General features: G+C 35.4%; 1 protein-coding gene across 3 annotated transcripts in view; it reads left to right on the top strand.

The window, feature by feature from the left end:
* The window catches only part of LOC125071702 (unconventional myosin-XVIIIa), a 219,568-nt gene that overhangs the window by 73,088 nt on the left and 132,369 nt on the right, over positions 1–14,111 (top strand). For all 3 annotated transcript variants that reach the window (XM_047682047.1, XM_047682048.1, XM_047682049.1), the window contains 5 exons: positions 7,620–7,802; positions 8,947–9,126; positions 9,809–9,933; positions 12,985–13,122; positions 13,409–13,552. In XM_047682047.1, coding sequence (XP_047538003.1) covers positions 7,620–7,802; positions 8,947–9,126; positions 9,809–9,933; positions 12,985–13,122; positions 13,409–13,552 — 770 coding nt within the window. The remainder of the gene's footprint in view (positions 1–7,619; positions 7,803–8,946; positions 9,127–9,808; positions 9,934–12,984; positions 13,123–13,408; positions 13,553–14,111) is intronic.

Consider the following 14,111-nt stretch of genomic DNA (forward strand, 5'->3'; position numbering starts at 1 on the left):
ATTGGGTTTTGCTGCAGTTATGTAAAACGGTCAACGAAACGAGATGTTTAGTAATAGTTTCAGATTTACTTTTTTATTTGTTTATGATTTTAAGAACGGAGATCGACTGAGGCCATTTTATGGTATAGGTGAGCGGATGAACAACTGGGCCACCGATGGTAAGTGGTAACCACCATATACAGAAAAGAACGCTGTAAGAAATATTAACCAACCAAACCAACATCCTCAATGCGTCACCAACGTTGCCTATAGTTACACTGGCTCTGCTATTTGTCGGTACCGAAGAGCTAGCACAAAGCCGTACCACCAAGACAACTGGCTGTTTGTTGAGGTTAATCTGACTTTATGATTCATATCTTGCTTTATTCTTTAGAAAAACATCGTTAAGAAACCAGCTAGCTAGCCACCTATACCAACTGGCATTTCGAAACCTACATATAAGGATAGGACTCTTTGCCCAACATTGGGATATTAACGGTACACATTACAATTGTAAATAAATAATACAAAATTCTATTTAGACCATTGAAAGCGTTGATAGTGTTCCGATAACGTTGTACGTGCTTAAATATTCTCCTAACCTTAATAAATAAGGCCCGTTTCAGTGTCCAGATTCCTGATAGGTGCAAGAACAGAAATCCGGTTGTTATTTAGTACTTGTGTCAACGTTGTTGACTGTCAGCGTTTTGTATCCATTGTTGAAATGTTAAACTGGGCCACAAGTTGACAACGCCGTAATAAATGTAGTATTCGATAAATGCTGAAACACGCCTGTGAAATGTCTCGTACTAGGGCGATATCTTATTTAGTTATTGTTACGTTTGTATTTAAAACAATTCATTATGGTTTAGACAATACGGCTAAAGACAATTGCGTGTTGATTGGATTTGATTTTGATATATTTGTGAAGATATCTTGGAATTTCGTTATTGTGGTTTGATTCATAAATTCAAATCATTTGTAAAAAATACATCGGTAAAGAAGGCATATTATTCAAAACAAGATTATATAGATGATAAAAAAGCGTGGAGCTAATACTTGTTGACTTCCAGGCAGGTTATATTACGTAGATATATTATTGTATTTAACTAACATTTCACTTTGTATTTTTAAATGTTGAAAAAGAGTAACTACTGATTTTCTTGCCGGTTCTTCTCGGTAGAATCTGCATTCCGAGCCGGTGGTAGCTTCACTTAATATAGTTTGTTAAATGACGATTCAAAAGTGCTTGTAAAAGCCAACTTGAATAAAGTATATTTTGATTCAAAATCAAAATTAGACGAGAAATCCTATTCGACCGGAAAGAGGTCGGTGTACATTACCTTCCAAACTGTTAGTTAGAATTTGTCGGCAGAAAAACCTTATACTAATGATAAGTATGACACTGGATTTGCGGTCTGATAAGCTAGTTACCATACCAACGATACAGTCAGTATTATAGACATATATTTCTGTATACATCATTATTGTTAGGTCAGTTTTTTATCACGGCAAGAAATAGGATCTGGTTGAACTATTGGGTAGACTTTTAAGTACCGTTTTGGGTCCTGCCAACACGCTTTGATCGAAACGATAGTGCTTATTGTACTATTGAGTGCGATTAACACGATAAAACTCGGTTATTACGACACCTTCGGGTCACAATGGGGTGGTTGTATTGTGCCGGAAACAACATATAATGTACGTTATTGTGTGTGTTTATTCATATATGAATTTTACGAGCTTATTATGTAAATTTTGATTGAAAGTGACATCTTGGGCAGGCAGAGGTCGGGGTTAGACGAGAACCGTTGTATTCGACACAGTTCGTTTGATATGTACCTTTTTCGTCGTAACGCCGACATGACACGGCCTGGTTAGGTCGTAGCTCATGAACTTTGTATGGAAAGAACATAGCGAAAGAAAGTTAATTAACTATAAAATTTAACGAATGCGTGCTGCGTTGGTGCAGTGGATTTTAATCGTTAATAAATAAGACCACAGATCTTCTTCGTGCTGTATACGAAGGCAGACTGGCAAGGCCGTCTGATGGTAAGTGGTCACCACTGTCTATATACATCGGAAAGAAATAATAGTCATTCCTCATATCACCAATGCCTGTAATTACACTGATTCTCTTACCCTTTAAACTGTAACTGTAGAATATATGACGAATGGGTGGTAATTAACTAGACGAACCTGCATATAAACCTACCACCAATTGAAGCTCGATCTCTACCAGGCAAACTTTGGCCAGTATTTATATAGAGCCATCAAAAACATTATCATTTGAAACTGAATACAAGTCAACTACAATATTATTGTCACGTATAAAAACATTTAATGTCAATGAGTTAAGCATTCCTGTAACAATGTTAACAGTTTAAAGAGAATACATTTTAGGGCGAGAAGATTAACGACTTCGTTTAACTACACTTAGCAGGTGTTTTAGACCAACGGCTGTGAATATTTGACCTACTAAACACACTTGTTGAGTCTTATCGTAAAGGGACAACGTTAGTTTCATATTTAAAAATTGAGCAACAATCGAGTTTCAAATGAAATACATTTTTAAACATACATTAGCAGTCTGTAAATTTCCCGCTGCTTGCCTAAGGCTCCTCCAGGCTCCAAATCTTCTCCTCTCCTTTTGAGGAGAAGATTTGGAGCATATTCCACCACGCTGCTCCAATCCAGAATTTCGTTGAAATTAGACACACGGAGGTTTCCTCACGATGTTTTCCTTCACCGCCGAGCACGAGATGAATTATAAACACAAATTAAGCACATGAAAATTCAGTGGTGCTTGCCTGGGCTTGAACCCGAAATCATCGGCTAAGATGCACGCGTTCTAACCACTATGCCATCTAAAAAATATCTAAAAAAATTATGGTATAAAAATAAATCTAGACGAACGTCCTGCGCGAGTAACTGTTAAAGGTTGTCCAGGTGTTGCAAACTGTTCACATTACTCCAAATAATATATGTCTTACTTTTGACTTAGTACTATGTATTATAGTTACACTGACAATAGCGTCTTGTAAAACCCAGTTTTATTTATTTATTATTATATTTTATTATATTTATATTAGGTTATAATAAATATATAGTTAAGTGTATTTAATATTAAAGAGTATCAAGATCAATGAAAGACTACCGTCCTGAGTCAGCTCGCACGCTTGTCTAGTGAAATTAAATTAATAATTAAAATATATGCCGAGATTAAAACGACAGATTAAAAAAAACTCGAAGAAAAAAATAACGAGAGTACATAACGTGTCATCTACTGTCGGATAAATAGTATTATACCGTAAACATATAATTGAGTTTAATGAGATTTACTCCATGTAGGTACGCGTAGGTTTTCAATAGGCGATATGTTAAAAACGTTTCCTGGTGCGCATGCGCGGCCCGTGTGGGTGATATATACCAGTTACAAGCACTGCGCAACGAATACAAGTAATAATAAATATTGTTTGAATAAATAATGTCTATAATCGCAATATTAACGAGAATCCTTGGTTGGCTGAAGATGCTGTACCTGAGATTAATATGGAGAATTGTCGTTTACGTGACGGCTTCCAATGGAGTGCCAATTGAACCAAAGATTCGAGAACATTCCATGGGCGGAAATGATTCGCGCCAAAATGTATTGTTCTCTGTACAAAAGACTTTTGAAGGAAAATCCTTGGTGAAAAAGGCAGGTATGCTTTAGGATTTCTTTAATTTTATTATCTGTGAGATGCAAGTTGATGTAAGAGATGGAATACACTGATCGGTATTTGAATATTTAATTTCCGAACAAGCGTATTTTTTTTATTGGTTAAATATTTACTTGACGGTATTGGGAAGGTTATTCCGAATCTCTAAACTATAGCTATTTAGCAATGAGTATGATAATTTACTGTAGACCAGCGGTTCTTAAATTGAATTCTGAGGAACTCGAGTTTCATGTTGATCGCGATAGTTTTTATAAATAACAGAATTTAATTTTATTGATTATGGTATAAATTTCTATTAAAACTTTTTACATACATACATAAGCAGCCTGTAAATTTCCCACTGCTGGGCTAAGGCCTCCTCTCCCTCTGAGGAGAAGGTTTTTAACAGGTTAATAGTTAAATTAATTAATATAGTATTCAAAAATACATTCATTATCTCATGATCCTAATAACTAAGGAACCGCTGTTATAGAGATGAATAGATTTAAAGCAAACATCGTAATATTGAATTTTTAATAGATTAGATTGGTTGGCTAAGCCGTGTGCTTCTGGCAGTGTGGAATAGAGCCACCGCATTTCAACCCGAGCCGAGATGGCCCAGTGGCTAGAACGCGTGCATCAAAACCGACGATTGCGGGTTCAATCCCAGGCAAGCACCACTGAATTTTCATGTGCTTAATTTGTGTTATAATTCATCTCGTGCTCGGCGGTGAAGGAAAACATCGTGAGGAAACCTGCATGTGTCTAATTTCAACGAAATTCTGCCGCATCTGTATTCCACCAGCCCGCATTGGAACAGCGTGGTGGAATATGCTCCAAACCTTCTCCTCAAAGGGAGAAGTGGCCTTAGCCCAGCAGTGGGAAATTTACAGGCTGGTAATGTATGTTTACGTATTTCAACCCGTGTTGTGAGGTCCTACTTTGTAATTGTTCTTTAATTCATCAATCGGACTCCTTTGCCGTATGAAGTGTATACGTGTTAATTGTTGTCGGCGCCAAATACATGGGATACGGACAAGCGATTGGTGATATTTACGAATAAATTTATGTTTTTAGATTCAATAAACGATATTTTTATAATAGAACCGGAACATGTTACTAAGAATCAAGGATTTACTTTTAAAGGTCATTGTCAAACCCTCATAGGTCGACTATAATAAATAGTCAACAAAAAAATGTACAACACTATGATCAAAGTTGAAACTACTTTTGAATATATGATAAATGAATGAAGAGTATCTGTAAATTTAGCCGCAACCAAGATATTTTCAATTAAAACCTACACCTACATACATAAACGTTCAATTTCAAAGAAGTATACATAAACGTATGTATATAATTGTTTCGTTGCTCTGGTTGCGGACTGCAATTCGGTTGGTGGTAAGTGGTCACCACCACTAAATAGGCATGTTATTGGCATTGTAAGAAATATTAAGCAATCCTCACATCGCCAATGCGCCCCTAACATTACTTTAGAAGTTAATAAGTACGTTAACTCTTGTGCCTGTAATCACACTGACTCACTCGAACTTCAAAGCTGAACATAATAGTATCAAGTACTTCATACGCTATGTTTTCCACTGCCGCGATTCGTGTACATTATCTACAATTAAAAAACCTTTTACATATATCATACTAATTAAGTAATTATATTTCCTCATTACTCAAAACTCATTTAAATATCCTGATTTACTCGCTATGGTATAATTTATATGATATTAAATGTCACCATTAATGGTTGTGTTGTTTCGCTACACGTATTGCCTTCTTTTTTTTTAATTAATGGTGAATTTATGTTTGTAAACCTACGAATATATTTATACCTGCGGCTTCGGGAGTTTGGAATTCAGTTGGTGAATTAATGGCTTTAAGAATAGTATAATATAACCCTTTATCTCCAACGTGATGCGAGAAGGTGAAAAAGTGGCTAATGTCCTTATGGTTAAACATTGCTTTGTACAAAATTTCGATCGATCGATTAGTTGTTTAGCCGCGAAAGCGTAACAACCAGACAGTTAGTTTTATATTAGTATAGATTGTTTCTTAAGAAATATTGAATTTTTTAAATTTAAATTAAATGTTCATTTTAATGTTGTTTGCATATTATCAATTTATCAATAATAAGGTATGAGACCTCACAGGTTGTATTAGTAACAGTACCCATGTCTATGGACAATGACGGTCACCATTTACCACTTAAACATAATTTCGTTGTTTTAAAGTTGGAATACAACCAGTGACCTAATTACCGTTAGCCAGTAATGTATCGAGTATACGACTCAGAATTTCGATTTTTTATAACGTTTATTGGTCGTAGGGCTTCCAGCATGTCCGCCTGGGTAGTTACCATCAACTCATCAGTTGTTCTTTCGACAAACAGCAATATTTACTATTTCTGTGTTCCGGATTGCACAAGGGACATAACTCTCAGTTCCCAAGGTCGGTGATGAATTTAAAAGTCCTCTGATCTTGGGTAGTATCATGGGGTAGATCGTGGGGTTGGAGCTTCGGTTAAAGATCACGTGTTTTGATCACATTTTCTATATTTAAAATTTTGCTCTCTACAAAACCACGTGTGTACTGAAGCGGTCTCGTGTCTGTTTTATTGACGGACTAACATGATTAGTTATTGTTTACATTCCATAAAAAAAATATAAGTAAATTTGTAGCTATCTTTAGTTTATTTTAAAACATTTCTTTGCACTGTTGTGGTCTGGTTGAAAGAATGAATAAGCCAGTTACAGGCACAAGAGATAGCACCTTCAATGTTACCGTTGTTGGCAGCGCAATGACCGTTAGGATTGATTTATACTCCTTACGATGCCAGTGACTCTGGGCGAAGCTCCGGGTTCGGGGCATCAGGATCTTTATCATCAAACTGATCTGTCCGCCAAATACTTTTTTTTTGTAGAATATAATTTAAATATAGTGACTGTAACGAGCGCAAGTTAGATTACATAATATATTGTTAATTTTTATTTAATAGTTCGCGTTAAAATTTTTGACATACCTCCATAAATTATACATAAATTCGCGCATATTGAACAAGGTCGTCGAAACCAGTATGTCGCACGCAGACGCATACTACTTCAACGCGTCTGTACTGTTGTAAATCAATGTGAAATCAAATAAGGCTTATAAATGTAACCGAATGAAATATAAAGAGATTTCTCATTCATTTTTGCTTATAGCTTAGTATTTTTATCTCAGATTTGCAAAACAAAATGTAGATTTAGCGCGCCGAATATTATAATGAAGCAACAAAAGCGAATACAGAATCGTGCTCCATCTGCCTTTTGTTTATTAGCTGAGATTTTTGGAAAGAAGATCTGTTACGCAACTTACAGTAGAGTGATCTAGCAGAATATCGTAAGGAATTCTTCCTTACGATTATGGTCCAAGTGACCTATCTCTTTCTCCGTGTCTCTGTCTTTTGTTTTCGTTTTAATTCATATGGAACTGTTATTGTTTTTTTATAGTATCGGTAGGCAGACGAGCATATGGACCACCTGATGGTAAGTGGTCACCACCGCCCATAGACGATGGAGCTGTAAGAAATATTAACCATTCCTTACATCACCAATGCGCCACCAACCTTGGGAACTAAGATGTCCCTTGTGCCTGTAGTTACACGTGTTATTTACTGATAAATAACTTTTTCATAATATGCTTTATCCTTTATTAAAAACATTAATAAACTTAAGTTTTTTTTATAGCGTTTCCTTTGGAATTCGCAGAGATTCATCTATTTACCTTAGACACGAGGTCCTAAATTCAGTAAATAATACACCTAAAATCGACATGAGAGCCTGTCCCTATTTAATTTGAACTTTTTAATGCTCACATCTTTTACTGAGATAAATTAATATTGAAAATAGATAATAATTGTTTATTAACTTCCAATGTTTTTCTTTCCAGGCAAAGTCAGAGGAGCTACTAGCATGCGAAAAGGAATGGCTGCAAGCCGGTCATATGTGGTTAGCTCATCGTGGTGGTTTCACTGCGGTGGTCAGAGAAGGCGACGCGGACGCGGGCAGGGCCAAGGTCAGGGTTCTGCAGACTGGGGAAGTGATCACCGTTGATGAGGATGACCTTGAAAAGGTAATTCGAGTAATTAAAGATATATAGACATAAAAATGTAAATATGTATTTTATCCAATATATATGTTTTATTAAATAATATTGTTAGTATTAGAATCATTAATGATTGAGAAAAAAAAATATGATGCCTTAAATAGTTCGGCATAAATGTACATATTGGCCCTCTTAGTACCAGGCCACAGATTTTATAATCTATATTTTACATCAAACATTTATGAAAAAAACCGTCATTGTTAGTACAAAAAAAAAACAACTAAAAAGGTTGGACGCAAAAGTTTGTTGAAAATGAAAGAAATATAAAAAAATATCACACATGCGTATACGGACTGAAGACGGTTAACTGTTGCCTATTAATATGTTAAATATTATTTTTATATTTTTATAACTTTAAAGAACATGCAGGTAACTACTGAGGTTCTCATCGATTCGTATCGTATTCGTAAAAAATCTGCTTATTTTAGGCGAGTATTGTAAAATGACGATTCAAATGTGCTCGTAAAAGCCTACGTGAATCAATTTTATTTTTTATTTAAATATTAATACATTTTATTATTTAAATATGGATGGGACAGAAATTCTCTTTGCCTAGAAATTATTAACTTATAAATGATTTAAAATTTTATAATGACCTTCGAGGTCGTATTAAAACTAGTAACGTAAAAATAATTTTAGCTAAATATTGAATTGTTAAATACGACCTCACTATCATTATATGTCAAAGTAAATCAATTATTTTATGCTCTTTATGTTTTTTGTTTATGGGTGTATTTGATGTACATTCCAAATAAAAAAATATAATGTGTTAGTGGTATACGTGGACTTGATACTTGCTGTTTAGCGGCAGAGTAGCTGATGATAAAATCAATTCTTAGCGGGTGTCTACACCCTACAGTACTATAAGGAACTATAAAGTTACATAGGAAACCGACCTGCAAAATTTCAAGTTTGCTGATGTTACAGTTTCTAAGATTTCGTGATTATTCAGTATTTCGCTTTTATTTATATAGACTCAAGTTAGTTATTTATATATACAGTTATTTTTATTCTTAACACACACTTATGTTGATGGAGTTTTGGAATTAACCCCTTAAGAGCTGTCGCGATGCTTAGAATAATATCTATTTGCAAATTTTCATTTCCAAAGGCTAACCCTCCTCAACTAGAACGATGTGAAGATATCGCCTCATTGCGCTGTTTAAACGAGTGCGGCGCTCTTCACGTACTGAGGTCGCGTTACGCCGCCGCCTTACCTCACGTCCGCGCTGGTCATGCTCTCCTGGTACTTGGACCGCCGAGGCGTACCACGCCAGTCTATACGGAGAAGGTAAGTTATGTTATGTTAATGAACTTTTTATTTCGATTGTATCAGTTCGTATCCCACGTGATGGCTCGCGAGTAATTGGGCCAAAAAATTTCCGGAAAGCCAGCCAACAACAATTTGGTTCATTATACTCGTAAATGATCCATTTAGATGGAGGTACACTGACTTCATTGTTTTTTAACTGGTTCATAAACCTAGTAACAATCTTTAAGGATAAAAAACTATTTACGAATGTCGTATATAGATCTGTTCGCTCTCGAAGGCGCGCGTCTCCACGTTAAATTATAGGCGTGTATTAGTATGAGTGAGTGATACTCGTGCGTACAAGATTTCTTAGTGTGTGTGTGACTCAGAGTAAAGACAGCAAAAAAATACAATTTATATTATATTTGTGATTAGCGCGCTCAAATACATTGTTGAGTTTAGTAATATGAGTATAAATTACCCGTGCCCTGAAGCCTCGTTAAGTTTTTATTGAATTTTATGAATCTCAGTAGGAAATATACAATGTAACTAAATGACAAAGTACCAGTAAAATTCGCCAGATTGGTTGGCATCCATGATTATCGTTCCTCAGAGCGTGAAATGATCACCTGAGATGGACTTGCTAGAATATACATTAAATATATGTCCAGAATTGATAGCCATTCATGGTCAGATATAATTTAAGCATTTTATATTTCAGGTGGCGGCCATGTTCCGAGGTTGTCGCATGGATGACATGCCGCCGCACGTGTTCGCCGCGGCCCAATCAGCTCACCGATCCATGCTGGCCTCCAGACGTGATCGCGCTGTTGTGTTCCTAGGGAGGTGAGTGTGGTTTTCGTGAGATTTCAATAAAGAGAGTCACTGAACTCCATTGCGTCTTACCTCTAAAATAATCTCGTTGTCCAAGCTGTGGTGATGGACATAGTCAAAGGCAAGAGGTCCTGGAAGGGATTGCGCAGTGTTTAAATTCTCAGGCAGGATAAGTAGGAATGATGTAAAAGCTGGGCTGATTCGCCGTAAGCGACAATTGTAGAGGCGCGATTTTATTAGCTGTCAAATAAGGGTTCATTTTAGAGAACTCTCAAGCTTTTATAGCGACTTTTAGACTAGTTAAATGGTCATTTTTTGTTAGTAGTTTTAAGTATAGCAGACGAGGATTTTTACATAGAGGCCACGCGTTATCACTGGCGAATGTGTAAGGGTATTTGGTGGTAGGGCTTGTCCCTGTATGGGTTGGTAAACACTCAACCACTCATCAGATGTTCTACTGCTAATCTTTGTAACGTCGTGTTCCGGCTTGAAGAGTGTGCCAGCAACCTACAGGCACAAGGGATATGACATCTTAGTTCTCAAGTTTGGTGGCGCATGTCTATAGGCGATGGTGACCACCACCATTAGGTGGCCCATTCCACCGTCCGCTTACTTACATCATAAAAAAAGTTAATCAAAAATTAAGAACCTCAACAATAAAACAATTTATTTAAAAAAATACATATATAATTTGAAGACAAAGACAAGTACTTAGAGTACTTACGGTATAACAAGTGTACTTATTTAATAGTAACATTCTATCACCTAAGCGTTTTGCAATTCAAGGCGCCTCGCGTAATCAAGGAGAATAAGGAATTGTTTAATTATAAATAGATTAAGACGCGATTTATACAAGTTGTAATGCTCTATAAATAACTTCCAACCTTTCGAATCGATTGTAAAACAAACAAAGTTACTCTGTTAATTTGAATAGCATGCAACCAGTGTTGCAATATGATAAAAAATATTCGTTTTTATGATCCAAATCTAATGACAAATACTGTCAGGAATTATATAACCAATTGTCAATCAGGGGCTGAGAGTTTTTGGTTTGTTTACTTTTTGGCGCGAATTTTGGGTGCTCGTTTTCTTTTTGTATTTAATTTAAATTATGAAAACGAATATAATATAATCTATAAATGAATTCATACGAATAAGCCGTTTGCTATGGAAGTAAAAACTTTTTCACAAGCGATCTTTATGAGTAATATGATGACTTTTTAAACATTACTACTCGCTCACCCTTCACGGAGAAGTCAGCATGAAATACATTAATCTTTTATATTTTAACGGTAAATTACAATTCATATTTTTTTTATTAATTAAACCTTATTTTTATTTTAATATTATTTTATGAAGTAAGTTTTTTTTCTCTTTATATTTCGGTGTAAGTGATTGTTAGTAAACCAAAATAAATATAAAATAAACTTTGGTTTTAAAATCTATATTATACATGCCGACTGACTAATGTAATTAATTTAATAGACTCAATTACTATGTCAGTTGTATGGGATATACAGGATGTATATTGATAAAATGAATGTTCAAAATATTGCCAATTGGTGCGTATATAATAAAATTAAAATAAAATAAAGTAGCCTTTAATGCTGCTTCTTCTTACAATAAATTGATACATGCCTACTTGTTAAAAGCTAAATATATATTCTAATTCTAATTTGTATTAAAGTGATCGGCAACTGGTTGCTTTAGTTGAACAGCTTGTTTGTCGACAAAAGCCTCCTCTAAAGAGTTCCACGTATTCCTGTCTCTTACTAATCGGCTTCATATTGGGCCAGTTATTTTCTCAAGTCATCTTCCCATCTTTTGTTTTGTCTGCCTCTACATCTTTTTCCATCCCTTGGATACCATTCTGTTACTATCCTACTCCATTTTTCTATATTTTCTCTCGACACATGCCCCGTCCAACGCCATTTGAGTTGTCTGTAGGCTGTTTTAAATTTGGCATTTTTAAATTTGGTCTTTTCCTTAATTATTTGTAGTTTTACTCTATCCCTCCTTTTTACCCAAGATGCTTCTTTCCATCGAATTTTGGCAGACTTTTAATTTATTTTCTTGTAAGTCTGTTAATAATGCGTGCGTATATAATAATATGTTAATGTCTTGTAACAAACTAGATTTTTTTTTTATGTTTATTGTTAACAAAATAGAATGTGAATACGAATTCATGAATAAATTATAAGTTTATTACTATTGTCTGGCTAACTAGTTTCTTCAAAACGCAATAAAGGTTAATTGTATAAAACTTTTTGATGTTTTCAAGGATGTGTCGTTGAGTTCAATTCCAAATTCAAAAAATATGATATTAAAAATTCGATATTGGTATTTCTGCTTCGATTGCTTTAAATTAGATTTTTTAAATAGATGAGGCATACGTCCTAAATAAACATCTCAGTTAGTACGGTGTAAGATAAGATTATACTCTGCATCGCGAATTCTTATGCTAAGGAGCACAGTTGGCTCCAATTCTATGCCGCCCCATACGAGCGTATCGCGATATGAACTTTGCGCCTTCAAATATAGATTTAAATTTATTTTTTTAAATATTATTTATATACTTTAATTTCCTTTACAGTATCTAAATGCGATTTGATGCGGCGCGTTTGATGACAATTGTAATTTATTTGTACTGTGGCTGGCATATTGTACTCTCTACTTTCTTGAAATAAATAAAGATGAACTATTAAAGTTTTCAAAACAATATGCCATTTAAAATAAATTACTAATAACCCCTTTTTCCGCTAGACTGTACGAAAACGTTCCAAGAAATGACGATACGATGATACGATCTCTTTGTATCACTAGGCGGAACATATACTCGAAAGTTGAACTCGAGTCGTCAATTACAATGATCTGATAATTTATAATAGTTGACCAACCAAAGAGACCGTTTTAAAAAGTTAGCCATCGATTCGTCATTGACAAATGCTTAATTGGGCGTGGGCGAATCGTAATTGCCCTCAGGAAGATAACATTTTTTTAATTGGTTCGAGTTTGTTTAATGTCTTGTCAACCGTACACTAATCGTAATAATTGTTGTCTCAGGTCTGGCTCCGGTAAAACCTCGGCTATGCGGCACTGCGTGTGGTACTTGGCGAGTGCGTACCCGGCTCAAGGCTCCAAGTTGACTCCTGAACGTTTAGACGCAGCGTTCGACGTGTTGCACGCTTTTGGATCAAGTCGGTGAGTATATGTGCGGTAGATAATTGAAAATTATTAAAAAAAAATACTCTTTCCTAATAATGTCGTTATGTTAAAAAATATATTTTTAATTGTGACGATACAAATATAAAGTTATATTTAATAATCACAAAAATGAATTCGGCCTTTACAATATAACAATTTTTTGGTTATAGTAAGAAAAAAAACATTCAGTATTATAATGCTATTAAAATAATATTATAAACTCTAATGAAATAATACTTTGAAATTTCTGACTAATACTTAATATATTTCTTTGGTTTTTCAGGACGGGTTCGAACCCGCACGCGTCTCGCTTCGTGTCGCTGACGTCGCTGGACTTCGACGGCGGCGGCGCGCTGGTGTCGGCGTCGGTGCAGGTGCTGCTGCCCGACCTCAAGCCCGACCAGGCCGCGCTCAGAGCGCTGCACACGTAAGGGCCTCACTCGTACTAAATACTACTTTGAATTATAATGTTATTGTGCTTTATTGTCTTATGTATCTATACGATTCATTGAAGTTGATTAAGCGACGAGCAAAGCTATAGTAAAAATTCTTCTCCACAAAAAGGGGAAAAGAACGTGCAGTTGGACATCTACTACATAGCATTAAGGTCACGTGTCTGCTTTGTTAGCTAAAAACCTACAATTGGATGAAAACGTTCAATATAAACTAATACGTCCTCTACGTATTGTTAGATTACATTACATTAACAGCCTGTAAATTTCCTACTGCTGCGCTAAAGCTTCCTCTCCCTTTGAGGAGACGGTTTGGATCATATTCTACCACACTGTTCCAATTCGGGTTGGTAATACAGACGTGGCAGAATTTTGTTGAAATTAGCACATGCATGCCTGGGCTTGAACCCGAAATCATCTATTCAGACGCGTTCTAACCACTGGGCCATCTCGGCTCTTTACTATTCATTTGATAAGCGCGAATTTCACGTTCTTGTGTTCTATGTACATTTTTGGTTGGGTCATATTATTTCA

This window comes from Vanessa atalanta, chromosome 20 (assembly GCF_905147765.1).
Source record: "Vanessa atalanta chromosome 20, ilVanAtal1.2, whole genome shotgun sequence".
Lineage (NCBI taxonomy): Eukaryota > Metazoa > Arthropoda > Insecta > Lepidoptera > Nymphalidae > Vanessa > Vanessa atalanta.